The sequence below is a fragment of the Procambarus clarkii genome, chromosome 52 (assembly GCF_040958095.1).
Source record: "Procambarus clarkii isolate CNS0578487 chromosome 52, FALCON_Pclarkii_2.0, whole genome shotgun sequence".
NCBI classification, from domain to species: domain Eukaryota; kingdom Metazoa; phylum Arthropoda; class Malacostraca; order Decapoda; family Cambaridae; genus Procambarus; species Procambarus clarkii.
The window spans coordinates 30137155-30159198 of record NC_091201.1 but is presented as its reverse complement, the minus strand read 5'-3'; the positions used below and the strand labels follow the sequence as shown (position 1 = coordinate 30159198).

The following is a 22044-nucleotide window of genomic DNA, read 5'->3' as shown; positions in this document are numbered from 1 at the left end:
GTGTACCTCCAGGTGTGGCAATCGTCCACGTGTGCCTCCAGGTGTGGCAGTCGTCGACATGTACCTCCAGGTGTGGCAATCGTCCACACCTGAACAGTTATTTCCACTGGTAGTTATGGCTATACATATGATATCACGTACGTAACCAGATGTGTTTAAAGAGTCGAATTCTAGCTCCTGAGCCCCTGTCTTTCCATCTCAGGGTCAGTTAATGTATAGACTGTCATTGTGCTCTAGAAGGTTCTGGTGGAATGCTCTATGATATCCTTGTGTAAACAGTTATAAATAAAGCTGACTCTACGTTCGAAATGAGAAGAAAGAGACGACGTTTCGGTCCATCCTGGACCCATATCTAGACCTTTATCCACGACTTTGTATGGATGCAAGAGTGACTGAAACATTGGCGCTTCCCTTTCATACGTGAGGGTTGGTTTGTTTCACCCAAGTTGTTGTGGCCTGCCTCTTGCATCTGGTCCGTTATATTTGCTGCCAGTTCTCATGTTAAGGGATCGACTCCCTCCTGACACACTCTCTCTCTCTCTCTCTCTCTCTCTCTCTCTCTCTCTCTCTCTCTCTCTCTCTCTCTCTCTCTCTCTCTCTCTCTCTCTCCAGCGTTCACACACTTCCTCTGTTCCTCATTTAGAACAGTGCCTCTGTCTTCACCACATCACGTCTTCTAAATAACCTGTAGCTGTTAACTGCTCCTTGATTCGTCGTTCCTTTAACGAGGAGCGGTAAAGCTCGTACAGCATTTCACTGTGAGTAAGTTTCCTCAGCCCAGAGACACGACTTGTTGCATACCTCTGTACTTTGCATAGTTTTTACTCTTTTTTTATTGTGAATTCTCTTCGTGGCGTTGCAAAATCAAGGGTTGGTCTAGCGTAGGTTGCGCATAGTGATATGGATGTCTTTGTTGTCCAGGTTCCTGAAGGTTGTCCTGATATGTGGGTAGAGTGTAGATGATATTACATGTAGGTGGGAAGGTTAGATTAGGGTGTGTGTTACATAGTCCCACATTTTCCTTCTTTTTCCTCTTTCTGCCAACTTCTTCTCTTTCTCCTTCTGGTGTGTGTGTGTGTGTGTGTGGACTCACCTAGTTGTGCTTGCGGGGGTTGAGCTCTGCTTTTCGGCCCGCCTCTCAACTGTCAATCAACTGTTACTAACTACTAATTAACTAATTTATTTTCCACGCACACACACACACACACACACACACACACACACACACACACACACACACACACACACACACACACACACACACTCACACACACACACACACACACATACACACACACACACGTTTCAGGAACCTGTACACCAGTTGATTGACAGTTGAGAGGCGGACCCAAAGAGCCAAAGCTCAACCCCCGCAAGCACAAATAGGTGAGTACACACACACACACACACACACACACACACACACACACACACACACACACACACACACACACACACACACACACACCCACACACAGAGAAGACAGAAGAGTAAGGGGAGACATAATCACTACCTACAAAATTCTCAAAAGAATTGACAGGGTTGATAAAGATAAACTGTTTAACACAGGTGGTACGCGAACACGGGGACACAGGTGGAAACTGAGTACCCAAATGAACCACAGGAACGTTAGAAAGAACTTTTTCAGTGTCAGAGTAGTAAACAGGTGGAATGCATTAGGAAGTGATGTGGTGGAGGCTGACTCCATACACAGTTGCAAATGTAGATATGATAGAGCCCAGTAGGCTCAGGAACCTGTACACCAGTTGATTGACAGTTGAGAGGCGGGACCAAAGAGTCAGAGCTCAACCCCCGCAAGCACAAATAGGTGAGAACACACACCCAGGAAGCAGCCCGTAACAGCTGTTTAACTCCCAGGTACCTATATACTGTTAGGTAACAGGGGCATCAGGGTGAAAGAAACTCTGCCCATTGTTTCTCGCCGGCGCCGGGAATCGAATCCCCGGACCACAGGATTACGTGTCCAGTGTACTGTCCATTCAGCCACCGACCCCCGTGAGTGTGTCTGAGTGTGTGTGTGGTGTGGTTGGGTTTTATTGTCTTACGTTAGGATCAAAATAATGTGACAGAAGCATTCAAGAAATTAAGTACTTATGACGACATTGTCTATACAAAATAATTATTAACATCTAACGACATTATCACGAACTAACAAATATAACTTAACACTGAATATTAGTGAGAAGCCCAAGGTTGACCTCCACAGCAAGATTTGCCAAGGTTAAACTCCTCGGCCAAAAGGCCAAGAATTCCTAATACATCAATATGTAAAGGGTGATTTCCTGGCAAAAAAATATTTATGCTCCCTTATACGTCAAGAATGTCAAGAATGTCAAGATTGACCTCGTAGAATAAGACCAGCGATCCTCAACACACACATCAAGAATGTCAAGAATGCCAAGATTGACCTCGTAGAATAAGACCAGCGATCCTCTACACACACATCAAGAATGTCAAGGATAACCGTTTTTGTAAACGAAATCAGAGGTATCCCTTATACTAAGCTAAGAATATACCTTAATATAGGCATAATCCCTTATACCTTAGGCTAAGACTCCCCCTTACACTTCAAGAATATTAAGCTTAATTAACATTGTTAAAAAAATATCAAATGAACCACAATACATCAAGAATGTCTAAGGGCGACCTCTCTGTCAAACAACTCAAGACTCCCCTTGCACATTAAAAATCTCTAAGAATGGCTTCTCCGTCAAAAAACGCCAAGAATCCCCCCAATCCCTGCCAAAGATGATCTAAGGAATTCTGACGTGTTGACAGCAAGCGACTTACGAAGCAACAGTAATGGGAGCAAGTAGCTGCAAATATTGCCTAAACAACCATGAAGAGTTGGCGGAATTGCTGTCCGTTGGCCTCGGGAACTGACAAGGACGTCTTGTTTGACATCACCGTCGTAACCACCTGACTGTCATGGCTGTCGAGAGGTGTGGACGCCTGATGGCAACCCGCCCTGCTAATAGAACGTCGCATTTTGACGTATAGTCTACTCGAGGCTAAAAAAATGACGTATTAGAAAACGGAAGCGGCCCGCGAAATTGACATATTGTCCCGTTTTCTGTTTTTTTTTGGGGGGTCCTCTGGTAGGTTAGGAGAGAGAGCTTTTTAGTACGACCGTTTCTTGACGCTGGGAGACCTTATGAGGACGGGGTAGTGGATGCCGCTTGTCAGATGGAGTGAGACTGACACACAAACTGAGTGAGAGATGCACATGAGAGAGAATAAACAGAGAAGGCATAGAAATAATCTGGAAATAAGAATAAATACATAGTGTTCACCTATCAGTACTAACCTATAAGTGACCACAGGGAGGATGAGATCTAGCTGTTCATATCTGACGTGCTAATTACCTTTCTCATCATTAACAGGTGAGACAAATTCACCTCATGCAAATATCTCATAAGAATACAATGGAGAAAACGACATTTTTTTTTTTTGGCTGGGGACACAGAGTGGGTAACTACTCAAAATGATCCAGAGAATGGGAAACTACTCAAAACAACCCACAGAGAACGGGAAACTACATAGAATGATCCACAGATAATGGGAAACTACTCAAAATGATCCACAGAGAATGGGAAACTACTCAAAATGATCCACAGAGAATGGGAAACTAAAAATGATCCACAGAGAATGGGAAACTACTCAAAATGATCCACAGAGAATGGGAAACTAAAAATGATCCACAGAGAATGGGAAACTACTCAAAATGATCCACAGAGAATGGGAAACTACTCAAAATGATCCAGTGATAATGGGAAACTACTCAAAATGATCCACAGAGACACTGCGAAAACATTTCATTGTCAGTATATTCAGTGCTCAAAGAAGTGAAGTGGTGGAAGCGGACTCCATACACAGCTTGCTTATTTACCTGAATTTACCCGAGGGCCGCTATTACTGGTGGCCGCGATGAGGACAGGAAGCCGGGGGCTTGTCAAAGCTCCCTCCATTTGCCCTGATGATCTTTTCCAGCTGTATTGTAAATCCCAGCAGAGTTTTGGCGTTTACGGCTTCGGCGGGTAGGCGGTTCCACGGGTTTACAACCCTATGACAGAGCCAAAAAGGCTCGAGAACCTATACAGCAGTCCCAGCCACAATCAGCCATCAAGCAAGCCACAATGAGTCAGTCCCAGCCATCAAATAAGCCACAATCAGCCAATCCCAGCCATCAAACGAGCCACAATCAGCCAGTCCCAGCCATCAAACGAGCCACAATCAGCCAGTCCCAGCCATCAAACAAGCCACAATCAGCCAGTCCCAGCCATCAAACAAGCCACAATCAGCCAATCCCAGCCATCAAACGAGCCACAATCAGCCAGTCCCAGCCATCAAACGAGCCACAATCAGCCAGTCCCAGCCATCGAACGAGCCACAATCAGCCAGTCCCAGCCATCGAACAAGCCACAATCAGCCAATCCCAGCCATCAAACGAGCCACAATCAGCCAGTCCCAGCCATCAAACGAGCCACAATCAGCAAGTCCCAGCCTTCAAACAAGCCACAATCAGCCAGTCCCAGCCATCAAACAAGCCACAATCAGCCAATCCCAGCCATCAAGCAAGCCACAATCAGCCAGTCCCAGCCATCGAACGAGCCACAATCAGCCAGTCCTAGCCATCAAACAAGCCACAATCAGCCAGTCCCAGCCATCAAACGAGCCACAATCAACCAGTCCCAGCCATCAAACGAGCCACAATCAGCCAATCCCAGCCATGCGTGTGACCGGAAGCCACACCCTGGTCTGGTATGATGCCTCACCTTGGCCGCTTTGCAGTTTACAATCACCTGAGCGTCTGAGAAGGACCACGTCGATGGCAGTGATGTGGTGGAGGCTGACTCCATACACAGTTTCAAGTGTAGATATGATAGAGCCCAGTAGGCTCAGGAATCTGTACACCAGTTGATTGACAGTTGAGAGGCGGGACCAAAGAGCCAAAGCTCAACCCCCGCAAGCACAACTAGGCGAGTATAACATCTATCAACTGACCGACCAGAGTAGACCTATGGGGAAGTCGTTGCTTTTGGCAAAAAAAGTAAAAGATACTTTATTCATATCCCGAAATTAAATAAAAATATTTATTTTCCGTCTAACGAGGGTTTAACAGCTGAATGATGAGGTTAAGGGACTGTCATTTGTTAAGACCTCGTAGTCTAAAGTACAGTGAATTACATCTAACTAGTTTATTGACACAAAGGTTCTTTGTAATGATTTGCTTCAAAGAGCGTTTAAAACTTTTGAAGCAAAACATTAGCAGTTTTGCCGTTTTCTTTAGAGACTGTAAAAAACGGGGGGGGGTGCAAATTTATTGTAATTTAATTATTTCAACCATAAATTTTAATATTTGTTGATAGATATTTTAGGATAAATGTTTCAATATAATAGTTATATGTGGTAGACATTTTAGAATTAATATTTTGAATAAAGAATATTATAATTGTTAGATGGTTTACAGTGATTATTTAAATGAAAATGATTTTATTTGGTAGGTATACTTGAAGGCTGAACTCCTATGATTATATCACTGGAAAGGTCCTCAAATGAGTGTCTTAACTCGACGTGACTATCACTTATATGCGAGCATTATATATTTGGGACAGGAATTAGGAAAATATAGTTTTTGACATGTTCTCTATACTACAAAGATTTGTTCACATCTGTTATATAGAACTAACGATGAACTAACGATAGACTTGAACACTTTACAAGAGCTGTTCTTATATAATTAAAAAAAAAAAACATCGGTGTATCAAAAGATGAATGAAGTCAACTCAGGTAGTTCCGGAATGAAGTCAGTGCTCGTAGCAGAAGTATGAAGTCTGTGTGTAACATCAGTATATCAGTATGTGATATATTGTGATATCACGCCTCCTTCCCTCGAGGTAATCAGAACAGACCCATAAAAATAATTCATCGTATAATTGAAGAGTAGACTACTGATTTCCATGCATAGTTCACCATCATCATCCTGATGGTGAACGGTGACAGTTAGCCACTAAGTATATTTAACATTCCTGACCCCTGGCATCGCTGAGAACTGAGGACCCGCTCACTTTGCTTCGTGAACCGCAGGAACCACTTACCCTGAAGAGGATCAGCTTACGTCTTAAAAATGGAGATTAAATGAGACGAAATGCAAATCACTTGTGTCAGTAATGGTGTTAAATCAGTGATGTGGTAGTGAGGTGTGTAATTCTTCTTCCTTGTGGATCAAACTACTTTAGGATAACTAGAAATTCACGCTGTTTGCCAAAGAGTATAACAGCGCTTTAGAGTACTGAATATACCTTGAATATATTAATATTTTATTTCATGGTGACACAAATAAAAATGTTAAGAAACTAATTCATAGAAAATTTAAGAAACTAATTCATATAAAAAAAATTCATATAAAAACTAATTCATATATATCACATAAAGGACTTATTGTCAGAAAGATTCGAGTATATTTTAAATATAAATATTGTTACAAATAAGACGACTGGAATATACAATGGTAAAATTTGTCGATGGAAATTTGAGCAAAGTTACGGAATTAATATTATCATTGGTAAAAGTCCAGAAAGTGGACCGGACGGTGGACCGGAAGGTGGACCAGAAAGTGGACCAGACGGTGGACCTTGAGGTGGACCGGACAGTGGACCGGGAGGTGAACCAGAGGGTGGACCAGAGGCTGGCCCAGAGGCTGGCCCAGAGGCTGGCCCAGAGGGTGGACCAGAGGCTGGCCCAGAGGCTGGCCCAGAGGCTGGCCCAGAGGCTGGCCCAGAGGCTGGCCCAGAGGCTGGCCCAGAGGCTGGCCCAGAGGCTGGAACAGAGGCTGGCCCAGAGGGTGGACCCCAATACGATCTCTGGTCAAATGGCGACGCTACGTAGTTTGGAATTTTGTATATTGATAATATATTACCCTTATCTCACAGCCAATAAAAAAAAAGTAGAAACTGGAAGGAAACAAATGATTACACTTTTTCCCCCCAGGAAGTTAGTCACGGGAAGCTTTCACTTCAGGCAAATCAAGAGGACCAAATGAAATATGTCCTGAGTGAATGATTCTCTTCCTCGATACTGGGAAAATTCCCACACGATAAAACACCGTTTTCACTGCTTTCTTGTCATAGATTCTTAATGTTGCCCTCAGAGGGCTCTGTTGCCTATCTGCCAGTGCCAGGCCAAGGAGTTCCTCTCTGTTATTTCACAGGAATGTAGAGTCATTAGCAAGTCATCTATCTAGTGAAGAGTCATTAGCAAGTCATCTATCTAGTGAAGAGTCATTAGCAAGTCATCTATCTAGTGAAGAGTCATTAGCAAGTCATCTATCTAGTCAAGAGTCATTAGCAAGTCATCTATTCACCGAAGAGTCATTAGCAACTCATCTATCTAGTGAAGAGTCATTAGCATTATCTTCATCTATCGAATTTGGCGATCAAAGGGAAAAAACAGGAATATTCTGAGTTTCAGGTTCAGTCTTGCTTGTCGCAAGTTTGGTGTAATTACTCTATTCACGATATGTTTTAAGGTCTTAAGCCCATCACTAAAGCAATGAACAGTTCTGAACAAGACTAGGACACCTGACATTGAAGAAGGTTATGAAGTGTGTGACATGTACACTATGAGGGGAGAGAATGGGGAGTTGAGGAGACCTTCAAGAGTATAGTCAGAGAGGCGTGACTAGTGTGTGGTAAGCATTGTCTCTCTCAAGGTCACGCGTGTGTGTGTGTGTGTAGGGGGGGGGGGCGTGGGTGTGTGTGTGGGTGTGTGTGAGTGTGTGAGTGTGTGTGTGTGGGTGTGTGTGTGTGTGTGTGTGTGAGTGTGTGTGTGTGTGTGTGTGTGTGTGTGTGTGTGTGTGTGTGTGTTTGCTTACCTGTGACTAACTGGGCAGAGATCTATCTCCCCCACCTCTGACCGGAGTTTATATTCCCTTCAATAACCACTCTCTCTGAATACGACATTTGTCTTAGGCAAATACTAAAGTTTGTTACCAGTTTCTACCTGTGCCTTTGTTTGCGTGTGTGTATTGATGAGGTGAAGAAGCCTGTCTGTACCCACTCTGTCTACTGCCCTCGGTACCATGTACGTAGCGATCATTTCTCCTCGTCATCTCCTGTTGTTATGTACTTAGAGTTCTCTGAGCCTGGCTTCACAGCCCATGTCTCTTATCTCTTATATTTCTCTATGGATAACTTTCCAACTTTTGTCTTGTGTGTCGCAAGGGTGGACCGCATCAAGTAGGAGCGGTCTGACATACGTTGCATGTAGTATCTGGAAGAATTGTTTAATCTAAAACATAAACAAATCTGAACATCAGAGTAGAGGAAACTGGAGAAGGCTTACTGGCCCATGCGAGGCCGCTTATATTTATATCTAACCAAAGGCACTCATATATTTGGCTGGCCTGCTCTTGAAACAATCCAGCGAGCCAGCGTCTATTATGTTACCTGGCAACCTATTTTCAACCCAATTTTTACCCAATGGTTTGAGAATCAACTTTTTCCAATTTGCACAAATTGTTTCGTGTTCTATTTCGGCTAAACATATTTTTCATCATATAAATATTCCCTCATATATATATATATATATATATATATATATATATATATATATATATATATATATATATATATATATATATATATATATATATATAGTGTGTGTGTGTGTGTGTGTAAATCACGAAAAGTAAACACGTGATTAAAATATGACAGTGTCAGACCACGGAGGAAAATTGAAACAGGAATTTCCTTAAGTACTTTCGTATATTAATACATCTTCAGAAGGAGTGGTTTTACAGGTCGAGTACTGGACATAAATAGGCAGGAGAGAATGGTGGAGTGAGGTGAGGTACAATACGTGGACACTGCAGAGGGCCTATTGGCCCATCTGATGCAGCAACCACACATGGATAATTATAGCATAAAATAGTAAATATTACAATGAATTAGTGAGACAAATGTGTTCCAATGATCCTACTCAAATCGCCCTTTAATTGATTTATTAAAAATGGATCTAAGTTATATAAACCACAAACCATTTTGTGGTTTATATAACTTAGATCCATTTTTAATAGATCAATTAAAGGGCGATTTGAGTAGGATCATTGGAACTATATAAAACCACAAACCATTTTATTATTAATATACGAAAGTACTTAAGGAAATTCCTGTTTAAATTTTCCTCCGTGGTCTGACACTGTCCTATATATATATATATATATATATATATATATATATATATATATATATATATATATATATATATATATATATATATATATATAATATTCAATAATCCATTCTCATATTTCACTCATAGTTCCCCCTCACTCTTTATACCTATCAGGAAATAGTAAATTAAGCTTTCTTAATCTTCCATTCACTTGGGCTGTAGGAGACTCGAACCGTGGACCCCACGGACCCCAGGGACCCCACTGACCCCGAGGGACCCCACGGACCCCAACAGACCTCCACGGACCCCAACGGACCTCCACGGATCCCAACGGACCCCCACACATCCCCATGGACCCCACGAACTCTCACGGACCCCACAAATCCCCATGGACCCCCATGGACCCCATGGACCCCCACGGATCCCATGGATCCCAACGGACCCCCACGGACCCCACGGATTCCAACGGACCCCCACGGACCCCCCACGAAAACTTCTCTTGGAAGATCGACAGCAAGAACCTCATACTCCCAATTATAGATGACCTAATTGCTGCACAGAGTAAAGGGTCTCGAATCTCCTTTGTATGGATACCTTCACACATAAATATAACCCATCATAATGAGACAGACATTGCAGCCAAATTAGCGTGTAACAAGGATGAAGTTGAATTAGATATAGGTATCTCCATTTCTGCTGTCAAAACTGTATTGGTCCAAACACTCAGGTCTGATAGGAAAGAAATTACTGACTCCCAACGACCTGAAAGTACTAGTATAAAAAGCTATGATTTGTTCAGATCTGAAACCTATATCTATAGGCAGCACAAAACGTCCACTAGACTGTGCGACAGTGTGGTTGCAAGGATCAGGTTGGGTTACCGTTACCTGTGGCAGGTGGCTACAGGTGACGGATCTCCCAATCCTGAGCACTCCAGGTGCAAACTCTGTGAGCAGGAACTGCGGCATGATCTCCCGCACTACGTCACTGAATGCCCAGTTATTAGACCTTTCAGACCAGTTGGCATGAGGTACCTGGAGCTTTGCAATTATTTTATTCACTCTCGTACTCTTGAAGATATCCTCACAGTGTACCCAAAATTTGCCAGTGCAGGCTATTAAACATATGGCTCTGTATGACTAACCATCCTGCGAGATGGGGACTTTTATTACCACTGCTACCTTTTTCAATCTTGTGTTGATGATATCCTCAAAATGCATCCGGAGTCTGCCAGTGTAGACTGCCTATCACATGCCTCTGTATGACTAACCATCCTGTGTGATGGGGATTTTTTAGCATCACCTAGTTAGCTTTTTAGACACACTGTACTTCACTTCATATAGTCTAGGGTAGCTGCACTAATGCAGATGTACCTAATATGTTAATACAAAAAAATTAATGCGAAAGATTTGGTGTAAATTCCTTATATAAATGTCACAAATACTCAAATATGGGGTGTCTATCCCCATGTTATTTTGTTTGTGAGAAGACAACATTACCATTGCTAATTATGTTTTATGAAAGGGAAGGGGAGGCTAAGCGGGTGGGAGGGGGGGTCGAGGACGAGTGATGGGGGGAGAGGTGGGGGAGGGGAGTGGGGAGGGCACCCGAGCACCGCCGGGTATCCCCTTCTACTTCTTTATGTATGAGAGGGTCTTGCAGTGTAGTGGCAAGGTTTTGGTACGCGGCAGAACCGAAACGTTTTGGTTCGCTTTCCTTTCATCGAGTGCATATGTTCCCTTGTCGGTAAATAGGAACTTATAAATAAATAGCTTTATGTAAATTAAGTACTTTGGGACGTCTCTGAGGCTTAATTGTCTGTCCGCTTTCATGCTACGTGCCAACGGTCCGCTATGTTCCTTGACAGCTCTCCTTAGTGTGTGTGTGCGTGTTGTGTGTGCGTGTTGTGTGCGTGTGTGTGTGTGTGTGTGTGTGTGTGTGTGTGTGTGTGTGTGTGTGTGTGTGTGAGGAAGAAGGTGAACGCGTGTTCTCCAGGAACAGTGTTGGTAGTCCGTAGATGAGGCTCGACGCGCGCCATGACCTTGTGGAAAGATGGCTTAATTATAGGAGTTGGCTTTATGGTGAAATAAGCCGGAGTCACTTGGGTGAATTACAGGTGCTAGAGACACTAAACACTGATGTGGTTCCCATCGACGTGTGATTCAGTGGCCACGTTAGGCACAGCTGTGGACACAAGGACGAAGTTGAGGTGTGGTGTCCTGTCCCTCCTCTCGTCCGTGACAACCCGGGGCCAGGAACTGTGTGTGTGTGTGTTACCCTGCTGCATGGGTAACAGCTTCTCCGTATCAACCTACCCAGGTTTTGCGCCCTGGAGAGGCCACTCCAGACCGACAACCAGAGCGCAATTCCGTAGTCTCCTGAGACTGATGGTTGCCTACTACTGTGTGTGTGTATGTGTGTGTGTGTGTGTGTGTGTGTGTGTGTGTGTGTGTGTGTGTGTGTGTGTGTATGAGCTTAGCTACTGGGTATTCCACCCTCTCAGTCTATGTTTGACTGATAAGATTACATCCTGTACACACAGAAATCACATTAACGTGATATATCACATGACCAAATCCACAAGGGCCTTGGTGAGGGTTCGAACCCGTGCGCTGGGTGTTCCCAGACGCGCTCTGCTCAACTGTACCACCACATGGTATAAGAACTGCAACCTGGAGTGCTGCTGCCCCCCGCACGAGGATGCCGAGGCTTCCACTGGTGCTTTTCCGGGGTTTCACATAACCCCCCCCCCCTCCTGCACCTGGGCTCTGTCAACCAAATAGCTACCTCTGAGCTATTCATCCACCGCACACGTGGATGAATAGCCTCATCATGGCCCTTCCCGCCAAACACACACACCGAAACTACGACGTTGGTACAACGTTCGAACAAGTTTTAACACCTCCTAACCAGTTATAACAACCAATATAGCAAGTTGTAACAACGTTCTAATACGTCATAAACACGTCAAGCCAAGATGTAACAACTTTATTACAAGTTGTAACAAGCAGAAAATAGAGACAGTTACGGTTTGTGTTTCCAGGGTTGTGGATTTGTTCATTATATCCTGTGTGTTGTATCATGCCAAATGCTTGGAGCGCATGATGATAACCTCAGCTTAAACATTCCCAACATTCAAAAATGTTGACAATGACACGCATCAATCAACTGCCATCCCCCCCCCTCCCCCCCAGACCTGTAGATGGTGTTGGGTGGAAGTAGAGCGTTAAACTCCATGACTGTCCCGGATGATCGTGTACAGCGTCATGACAGGTGTGTGATGGCACAGTATATAAGAGGATAGACAGCTTCCTCCTGCAGCCACACCTTCCTTCTTCACCAAAGTGGCGAGACGTACACACACACACATCATGGAGGTCCTGGTAAGCGCTCACTCTTGGGGCTCTCGTCCGTGGGGTTCACACACGTCATGGAGGTCCTGGTAAGCGCTCACTCTTGGGGCTCTCGTCCGTGGGGTTCACACACGCGGAATGAAACAGCAATGGCAAATGAAGAGTCACAATAACGTGGCTGAAAAATGTTGACCAAACCGCACACTGGAAATTGGAAGAGACGACGAGGTTTCGACTTGGTAATGGTCCTGGACGGACCGAAACGTCGTCGTCTCTTCAATTTGTAGTGTGTGGTTTAGTGAAGCAGCAGTTACGTGACTGGAACACGTTCACACACTCGGAACACGTGAGGACTGGAACACTCATCTCCTCACTACTCTACAACCCGTCCACCTACTGCAGCGTCGCATTTTGACGTATTAGTCTAACTAAGCCCCAAAAAATCGTCGTACTAGAAAATGGTAGCGGCTCCAGAGAGAGTTACAGCCCCGCTCCTGTGCCAGGTAAGTCCACTACGGGCTCACCATAGTCCGTGCTACTTGCAACTTTTGGTTCCCAGTAGCTGAATCTAACACACCAACTGTAGCGGCTCGCGAAATAGACATACTGTCCCGTTTTCTGTTTTGGGTCCTCTGGTAGGTTAGGATCAGGGGGGCTTTTAGTACAACAGTTTCTTGACTTTGGGAACCCGTAAGAGGACGGGCTGCACTCCATAATCTATCTAATCAACTGTTAGAAACACATATGTGCCAACAGCAACAAAAACTTAAAATTTGATTGGAAAAATTAACTCTACATCGTAATCAAATTAGTGAGAAAGCGAGGTTTACATTGATTGTATGAATAGAAGTGTTTTAAATAATATTGATCCGGAGAACAGGACTTGCTGTGACGTGTGGAGCACAGACGGCCGCACGAGGACGGTTTATCACCTCGGAGAACATTGTCAGTTCCTGGGAACTTTTGCCAAGACTGTCACAGTCAGATGGATCCCGGGGGGAAATTCGCTCTAAATATAATGAGTCAGTTTTAAATCATTTAATTTTAAATAATGTAAATAATTAGTCCGTTATAATTATTATGTAGATGGCTTAACGTGAGATAAATTTTAAGGAAGATGTATATATGTGTTAAGATTATATATATATGAATGTAGAGGATTGTTACACGATAAAATTGATTACTGACAAAGTTATTCACGAGACAAGGATGAAATAATATCCATAAAACTTCATTCGAGAAAAATCAATTTCAAACGAATAAATATGGAAAATATAACAACGAGAGAACGAAACGTATAGACTCGATGTGCAGTGATCCATAACTTTGTGTTCAGACGCGCAAAAAATAGCAATCATGGAATATACTAATTCACTACTTGCCCACCTGAATGATCACGGGGTCTCGAACCCGGGCCTCAGAAGTACTATAGACTGTTGTCCCACCAACCACACCAGGATCTCCGATGATCCTAGCGAATTGCATCTTACTGCGCATGGGTGTGTGCGCATCGCGATGCTCGCGTGCGCGTGGGTTGAATGATTGTATTTTATAGAGGTCTTCCCAGTCAGACCTCGTGAAGGTCAGTGATGAAGTGATCGTCTGGGATCACACCTCGAGGAAATAAAGAGTGTAAGCTTAAATATTGTGTGTTTTAGTATATATAATTTAGTCCTGGGATGCCCAACCACTTGGGCTGAACGGTAGAGCAACTGTCTCACTCCATGCAGGTCGGCGTTCAATCCCCCGACCGTCCACAAGTGGTTGGACACCAGTCCTTCCCTCCGTCCCATCCCAAATTTTTATCCTGACCCCTTCCCAGTGCTATATAGTCGCCCTTGGCCCTTTCCCCTGATAATTCCCGTCCCTTGGTCCTGGGATGATAGGTCGCCTTCTGCCGCGGGAGGAAAATAATTGTTTGTTTATTACACCTTCAGATCATTGTCGTGTTGGCGTGTGTGGTGGCGGGCCGGCCTGAGGCTGCCCCACGTCCCCTCCCGCAGTCTGGCCTCGGATACGGAGGCCTCGGACGGGGTCTCGGAGGCCTTGGGGGCCTCGGACGGGGTCTTGGAGGCCTTGGAGGCCTCGGAGACATAGGATCCGGTTACGGAGGCATTGGCCCTGGATTCGGAGGCTTTGGTTCCGGTCTTGAAGGCCTCGGGTCCGGTCTCGGAGGCCTCGGGTCCGGTCTCGGAGGCATTGGCTCCGGTTATGGAAACACCGGATCTGATTATGGAGGTCTCGGGTCCGGTTACGGAGGCAGCGGTTCAAATTACGGAGGCATCGGATCCGGATACGGAGACACTCGTGCCGATTATGACGGCACTGGCTCTAGTTACGGAGGTCTTGGATCCGGATACGGAGACACCCGTGCGGATTACGGAGGCAGCGGTTCCAATTACGGAGGCATCGGATCTGGTTACGGAGCTCCTGGTTTTGGTTACGGAGGGATCGGGTCCGGATACGGAGGCACTGGATCCGATTACGGAGGCATCGGGCGCGGTATTGGAGATTACAGAGATGATCTTTATGGCTAAGATGCCGCCAGCAGCATCCGGAGAAGGCCTCCCACACCCCTAGTGAAGACTCGCGCATCTCAACAGTTCTCAAAATGCTATCAACAAAAAAACAGGAAAACCCCATAAATCATGTCATTAAAGAATAATATCCTTGTGAAATTAAATCTATCAGAATCATTTGTGTTTTATATTTGTCCTAATATATATTTTATTGCACCGTGTTTGAGAAAATCAGTTGGAGAAATGCTGGGATTTCAATTAGCGTTCTGGGGAATACTAGACGCCTGACTTAGACCACTCGAACGCTGGTTCGAATCCCTGAATTACCCCAAAATATTTTCTCATTGATATATCATGCCACTGTGAGTTATTTTTGGACACCATGTCTGTTGCTTCGAATGTGTGTGTTTACTATTTGTGTTAACTGTTTGTGCCTGCAGGATCGAGCTGCTAGCTCTTGGACCCCGCCTTTCTCACCGTCGTTTGTCTAATGCACTGACTCGCGGGTTATTTTTGCTCTATCATATCTACTACATTTGGTGTAATTCTACTCACAATTTCTCACGGCATTTGTGAAATGTGTTTTGGGAGTTATTGGTTGTTAGTGCAACATTACATGTGCCTGTCCGTGCGGTTCTGGCGTCATCGGTCTCAACCTGTACTAGTCCGACCACACACACACACACACACACACACACACACACACACACACACACACACACACACACACACACACACACACACACACACATCCAGCCGTACATGGTTAAGACAGGATATACCACGCCCTCATCTGGCGTGATCTGTTGACCTTGACTGACAACAATCCTTCGTCTGATTATTCTGACACGACCGACTTGAATACATTTATCTACTGACTAGATAAAACAGTCAATTAAACATGATCACTACATCGAAAATAGCGACGACAATTCGGATAATGAATACTGCAAAGAGTTGACATTTGTAAATAAGTATCACCCATTAGGAGAGTCCGGCGCTTAGAGAACGGTGACACCCATCACAGTGACTGTTAGTGAACGGTGACAGACATCACAGTGCCTGTTAGAGAACGGTGTCACCCATCACAGTGCCTGTCAGTGAACGGTGACACCCATCACAGTGACTTAGTGAACGGTGACACCCATCACAGTGACTGTTAGTGAACGGTGACACCCATCACAGTGCCTGTCAGTGAACGGTGACACCCATCACAGTGACTTAGTGAACGGTGACACCCATCACAGTAACTGTTAGTGAACGGTGACACACATCACAGTAACTGTTAGAGAACGGTGACACACATCACAGTAACTGTTAGTGAACGGTGACACACATCACAGTGACTGTTAGTGAACGGTGACACACATCACAGTAACTGTATAGAGAACGGTGACACATCACAGTAACTGTATAGAGAACGGTGACACATCACAGTAACTGTATAGAGAACGGTGACACATCACAGTAACTGTATAGAGAACGGTGACACATCACAGTAACTGTATAGAGAACGGTGACACATCACAGTAACTGTATAGAGAACGGTGACACATCACAGTAACTGTATAGAGAACGGTGACACATCACAGTAACTCTATAGAGAACGGTGTCACACATCACAGTAACTGTATAGAGAACGGTGACACATCACAGTAACTGTATAGAGAACGGTGACACATCACAGTAACTGTATAGAGAACGGTGACACATCACAGTAACTGTATAGAGAACGGTGACACACATCACAGTAACTGTTAGAGAACGGTGACACATCACAGTAACTGTATAGAGAACGGTGTCACACATCACAGTAACTGTATAGAGAACGGTGACACATCACAGTAACTGTATAGAGAACGGTGTCACACATCACAGTAACTGTATAGAGAACGGTGTCACACATCACAGTAACTGTATAGAGAACGGTGTCACACATCACAGTAACTGTATAGAGAACGGTGTCACACATCACAGTAACTGTATAGAGAACGGTGACACACATCACAGTAACTGTATAGAGAACGGTGACACATCACAGTAACTGTATAGAGAACGGTGACACATCACAGTAACTGTATAGAGAACGGTGACACATCACAGTAACTGTATAGAGAACGGTGACACACATCACAGTAACTGTATAGAGAACGGTGTCACACATCACAGTAACTGTATAGAGAACGGTGTCACACATCACAGTAACTGTATAGAGAACGGTGACACATCACAGTAACTGTATAGAGAACGGTGACGCACATCACAGTAACTGTATAGAGAACGGTGACACACATCACAGTAACTGTATAGAGAACGGGGACACATCACAGTAACTGTATAGAGAACGGTGACACATCACAGTAACTGTATAGAGAACGGTGACACACATCACAGTAACTGTATAGAGAACGGTGACACACATCACAGTAACTGTATAGAGAACGGTGACACCCATCACAGTAACTGTATAGAGAACGGTGACACACATCACAGTAACTGTTAAAGAACGGTGACACACATCACAGTAACTGTATAGAGAACGGTGACACACATCACAGTAACTGTATAGAGAACGGTGACACATCACAGTAACTGTATAGAGAACGGTGTCACATCACAGTAACTGTTAAAGAACGGCGACACACATCACGGTAACTGTATAGAGAACGGTGACACATCACAGTAACTGTATAGAGAACGGTGTCACACATCACAGTAACTGTTAAAGAACGGTGACACACATCACAGTAACTGTATAGAGAACGGTGACACATCACAGTAACTGTATAGAGAACGGTGACGTAGGTATATTATATAGTTACAATAATTTATTAACTAATCAAATAATAAATGAACAAACAAGAATAAATATAATTTTTGAATTCGAATTTGAATAACTGAATTAACTGAAACTCAAATATGTGTGTATATGTTTTTCAACATGTGTAATATATGTATTTGTCCCTCAATATGTGGAAAATGGCAATGCGTTTTGCATTAAGCGATAGTAGAGATACCAAACTGTTGTGGTTGGAACATTGCTGTAAAGGACTGAGGAAATTCCATCAATTTAAAGCACTTTAGAGGTTCAACAAGGAAGAAATCCATACAAATACGTTAAAAATATTTTGGATAATCAACTTCTGATGTTCAGCCTAGATACGACCAGGCTTTGTGAACTTGAAAGTACGTTTCTTGAAATATAGGCCTAGGGGGCGGCAATAGGCCTAAAGACAACGCTTATATTGTTGAATTAATTACTTTTGTTTTATAAGCGAATTAGAATAAATAAACACTTTACTAAGAACACACAAATACTGAATCATAATACAAATAAAATATAACTCAACAAGATTCTATACAATAATGATAATATAATAGTTAATAAATCATCAAGAACAACAAAATCAAGACGTGTAAACGACCTCATTGGCTGAGAGTTCGTGGAACGACTTGAGACGTCAGTGAGGCGTCGTCCACGATGCGACCTTCACCGGGAAGACCACGTCCACGACCTCAGGTAACGACCTCTGGGTAATCCCAACGATAAAGGACAATACTTATTGTTCATTGTACACACTACCAAACACCTGTGTCCTCGATGGCTGAGTGGGCGAGAGAGTATATATGTGTGTATATACGTTAGGAGGCGGCAGTCACTCACAGACATCCACACCCTAAAGTCATGAAAGTCCAGGTGAGTCTTACTTCTGGGGCTGTCCTCTGAGGTCTATGTGGGGTCTCTGGGGTCTCTGTGGGGGCCTCTGGGGTCTCTGTGGGGGTCTGTGGAGCACCATGTAGCTGCCTTCTAGTAGATTGGTCTCTAGGTCTTCGTAGGTAGAGGCTGAGAAACACCACCAATTTAATCTAATTGAGAATATCTACCCACTGTGCACACGCACGCACAAACACACACACACACACACACACACACACACACACACACACACACACACACACACACACACACACACACACACACATTACAGAGCCCGATAGGCTCAGGAATCTGTACACCTGTTGATTGACGGTTGAGAGGCGGGACCAAAGAGCCAGAGCTCAACCCCCGCAAACACAACTAGGTGAGTACAACTAGGTGAGTACACACACACCCCAATAGAGTAGTGGGATTACCAGTGGGGAGGTAAGGAAGCTTTTGCTAGAGTTGGACAATGACAAAGGCTCAGATGGAATCTCCCCTTGGAACCTAAAGGAAGGATCAGAAGCACTGTGCCTGCCACTCTCCATAGTGTATAACAAATCACTGGTAACATTTTAACTGCCAAAAATTTGGAAGACGGCTAATGTAGTCCCGATATACAAGAAAGGGGATAGACAGGAGGCACTGAACTACAGGCCAGTGTCCCTAACCTGCATACCATGCAAGCTGATGGAGAAGATTGTGCGAAAAAAGCTAGTGGAACACCTGGAGCGAAGGAACTTTGTAACACAACACCAACATGGGTTCAGGGATGGCAGGTCCTGCCTCACAGGGTTACTTGAATTCTTTGACCAGGCATCAAAAATCGTGCAAGAAAGAGAAGGGTGGGCAGACTGCATATTTTTGGATTGTCAGAAAGCTTTGACACAGTACCACATAAGAGACTAGTGCACAAGCTGGAGATGCAGGCGGGAGTGGTAGGGAAGGTACTCCACTTGATAAGGGAGTACTGTACCTAAGCAACAGAAGACAGCGAGTCACTGTGAGGGGTGAGGTCTCAGATTGGCGAGACGTCACAAGTGGAGTTCCGCAGAGTTCAGTCCCTAGACCAATACAGTTTCTGATATATTTATATGATCTCCCAGAGGGTATAGACTCGTTCCTCTCATTGTTTGCTGATGATGCAAAGATTATGAGGAGGATTAAGACGGAGGAAGATAGTATGAGGTTACAAGATGACCTAGACAAACTGAATGATTCAACAAATGGCTACTAAAGTTCAACCCGAGTAAATGTAAGGTAATGAAACTAGGCAGTGGAAAGAGGAGGCCAGACACAGGATACCGAATGGGAGATGACGTCCTTCATGAAACGGACAGAAAGATAGACAGAACGAGTTGATATCACACCAAACTTGTCTCCTGAAGCCCATACAAAAAGAATAACATCGGCGGCGTATGCAAGGCTGGCTAACATCAGAACTGCCTTCAGAAACCTGAGTAAGGAATCATTCAGAACCTTATATACCACATATGTAAGACCAATTCAGGAGTATGCAGCCCCAGTATGGAGCCCGTACCTTGTCAAGCACACGGCGAAGCTTGAAAAAGTTCAGAGGTATGCCACTAGGCTAGTCCCAGAACTAAGAGGCATGAGTTACGAGGAAAGGCTGCCAGAAATGCACCTCACGACTCTGGAAGACAGAAGAGTATGGGGAGACATGATCACTACCTACACAATTCTAAGAGGCATTGACAGGGTAGATAAAGATAAACTTTTTAACACTGGTGGTACTCGAACAAGGGGACACAGGTGGAGACTGAGTACCCAAATGAGCCACAGAGACGTTAGAAAGAACTTTTTCAGTGTCAGAGTAGTTAACAGACGGAATGCATTAGGCAGTGATGTGGTGGAGGCTGACTCCATACACAGTTTCAAATGTAGATATGTAGAGCCCAGTAGGCTCAGGAATCTGTACACCAGTTGATTGACGGTTGAGAGGCGGGACCAAAGAGCCAGAGTTCAACCCCCGCAAGCACAACTAGGTGAGTACCCTGTTTGTGAGTACAAGTTGGTGAGTACTCAATGTATGCACACACACACGTCTTTATGCATATTACATGAAGCCATTGTGTGAATTATATTTACACAATGGTTTATATTGTGTAAATATAATCTTATATTGTGTAAACATAAAAGCTTGGCATCACAGTTGTATATTTACACAAAGTTTAAGCCAAATTAACTCATAATTCACTTGAACCAAAATTATTCACTATACATACAAAACATACAATGTTAGTTTTAAATGAAATGCGAGCTATTGTATCATAAATGTTGTGTGTGAACTGTCAGGGTTCGGGAGTGATGCGCTGTGAGTCGCTGCGACGGTGATGTCAACGCTTTTCTCTCTCAGAGAAAACAGATTTGTGAGATTTTCTCATATATAACGTTAGTGTGATTTCTCTGCGACTTTTTGTTCCTTCAGATCTTGTTGATGTTGGTCGCCCTCGCTGCCGCGGACCCGAAGGCTGCCCCAAACCCTAAGGCAAAGCCAGGCATCGGCTTGGGTCTAGGGGCTCTTGGCCCCTTAGGGGGTCTTGGGTACGGCCTCGGAGGTCTTGGAGGACTCGGAGGAATCGGATACGGTCTTGGAGGACTAGGAGGAATCGGACACGGTCTTGGAGGACTCGGAGGAATCGGATACGGTCTTGGAGGACTCGGAGGAATCGGACACGGTCTTGGAGGACTCGGAGGAATCGGATACGGTCTGGGAGGTTTTGGAGGCCTCGGCAGTGGCTACGGGATCGGCTCTGGACTGCCTCTGTACAGCTCCGGCTACCAGAACGGTGGCTACTTCGGCTAGGCAGAGATTCGCAGCTTGGAGCCGTATTGCTCTCTAAGGTGACTCTAGTCTGTATATGCTCCAAGGTAGCTTCAGTGACCAGAGCAGCAATGATACACACTACACACTGGAGCCAACTTGGAACATATTCACACTAGAGCAACCTTGGAACATGCTACATATTAGAACCAGCTTGGAAGAGTTAAACACTAGTGGTACTGTGGACACACTAAAAGTGAGCACTGGGTGACGATATGGCCTACGGTGAGAACCACTGGCCATAAGTAGCCGTAAGGGCCACTGAATGGTGGCCACACCAGCTAGGAACCACTGAACACCGTTACATAGGACAACAGCCATAGAGACCCCTTGTATCTCTGTACCTCTGTGGCTCGGCAAAGATCTCATCTACCGTCCTGTTCTTCAGTCAATAAATTACTTCAGCATTCAATGTGATTTAAATATCCTGT

The 22044-nt window shown here is 44.4% G+C and overlaps 3 protein-coding genes across 3 annotated transcripts; all 3 read left to right on the top strand.

Annotated features, from left to right (window-relative positions):
* Positions 1-4158: 4158 nt before the first annotated feature.
* On the top strand, positions 4159-4653 carry LOC123763493 (uncharacterized). The gene has a single exon (XM_045750624.2). The coding sequence runs from the start codon at positions 4159-4161 to the stop codon at positions 4651-4653; it is 495 nt and encodes a 164-aa protein (XP_045606580.2).
* A 7844-nt stretch (positions 4654-12497) lies between these two features.
* Positions 12498-15245, top strand: LOC123763790 (uncharacterized). Its single transcript, XM_045751108.2, has 2 exons — positions 12498-12579; positions 14487-15245. Exons 1-2 carry the CDS (start codon positions 12568-12570, stop codon positions 15084-15086), a joined length of 612 nt encoding a protein of 203 aa, XP_045607064.2. The 5' UTR covers positions 12498-12567; the 3' UTR covers positions 15087-15245.
* A 3486-nt stretch (positions 15246-18731) lies between these two features.
* On the top strand, positions 18732-22025 carry LOC123763789 (keratin-associated protein 19-3-like). Its single transcript, XM_045751107.2, has 2 exons — positions 18732-18765; positions 21218-22025. The coding sequence occupies exons 1-2, from the start codon at positions 18754-18756 to the stop codon at positions 21593-21595; spliced, it is 390 nt and encodes a 129-aa protein (XP_045607063.1). The 5' UTR covers positions 18732-18753; the 3' UTR covers positions 21596-22025.
* The last annotated feature ends 19 nt before the right edge of the window (positions 22026-22044 follow it).

Bases quoted from the DNA above. Each gene is read 5' to 3' on its own strand.
- LOC123763493 (XM_045750624.2), top strand. From the start codon at position 4,159: ATGAGTCAGTCCCAGCCATCAAATAAGCCACAATCAGCCAATCCCAGC.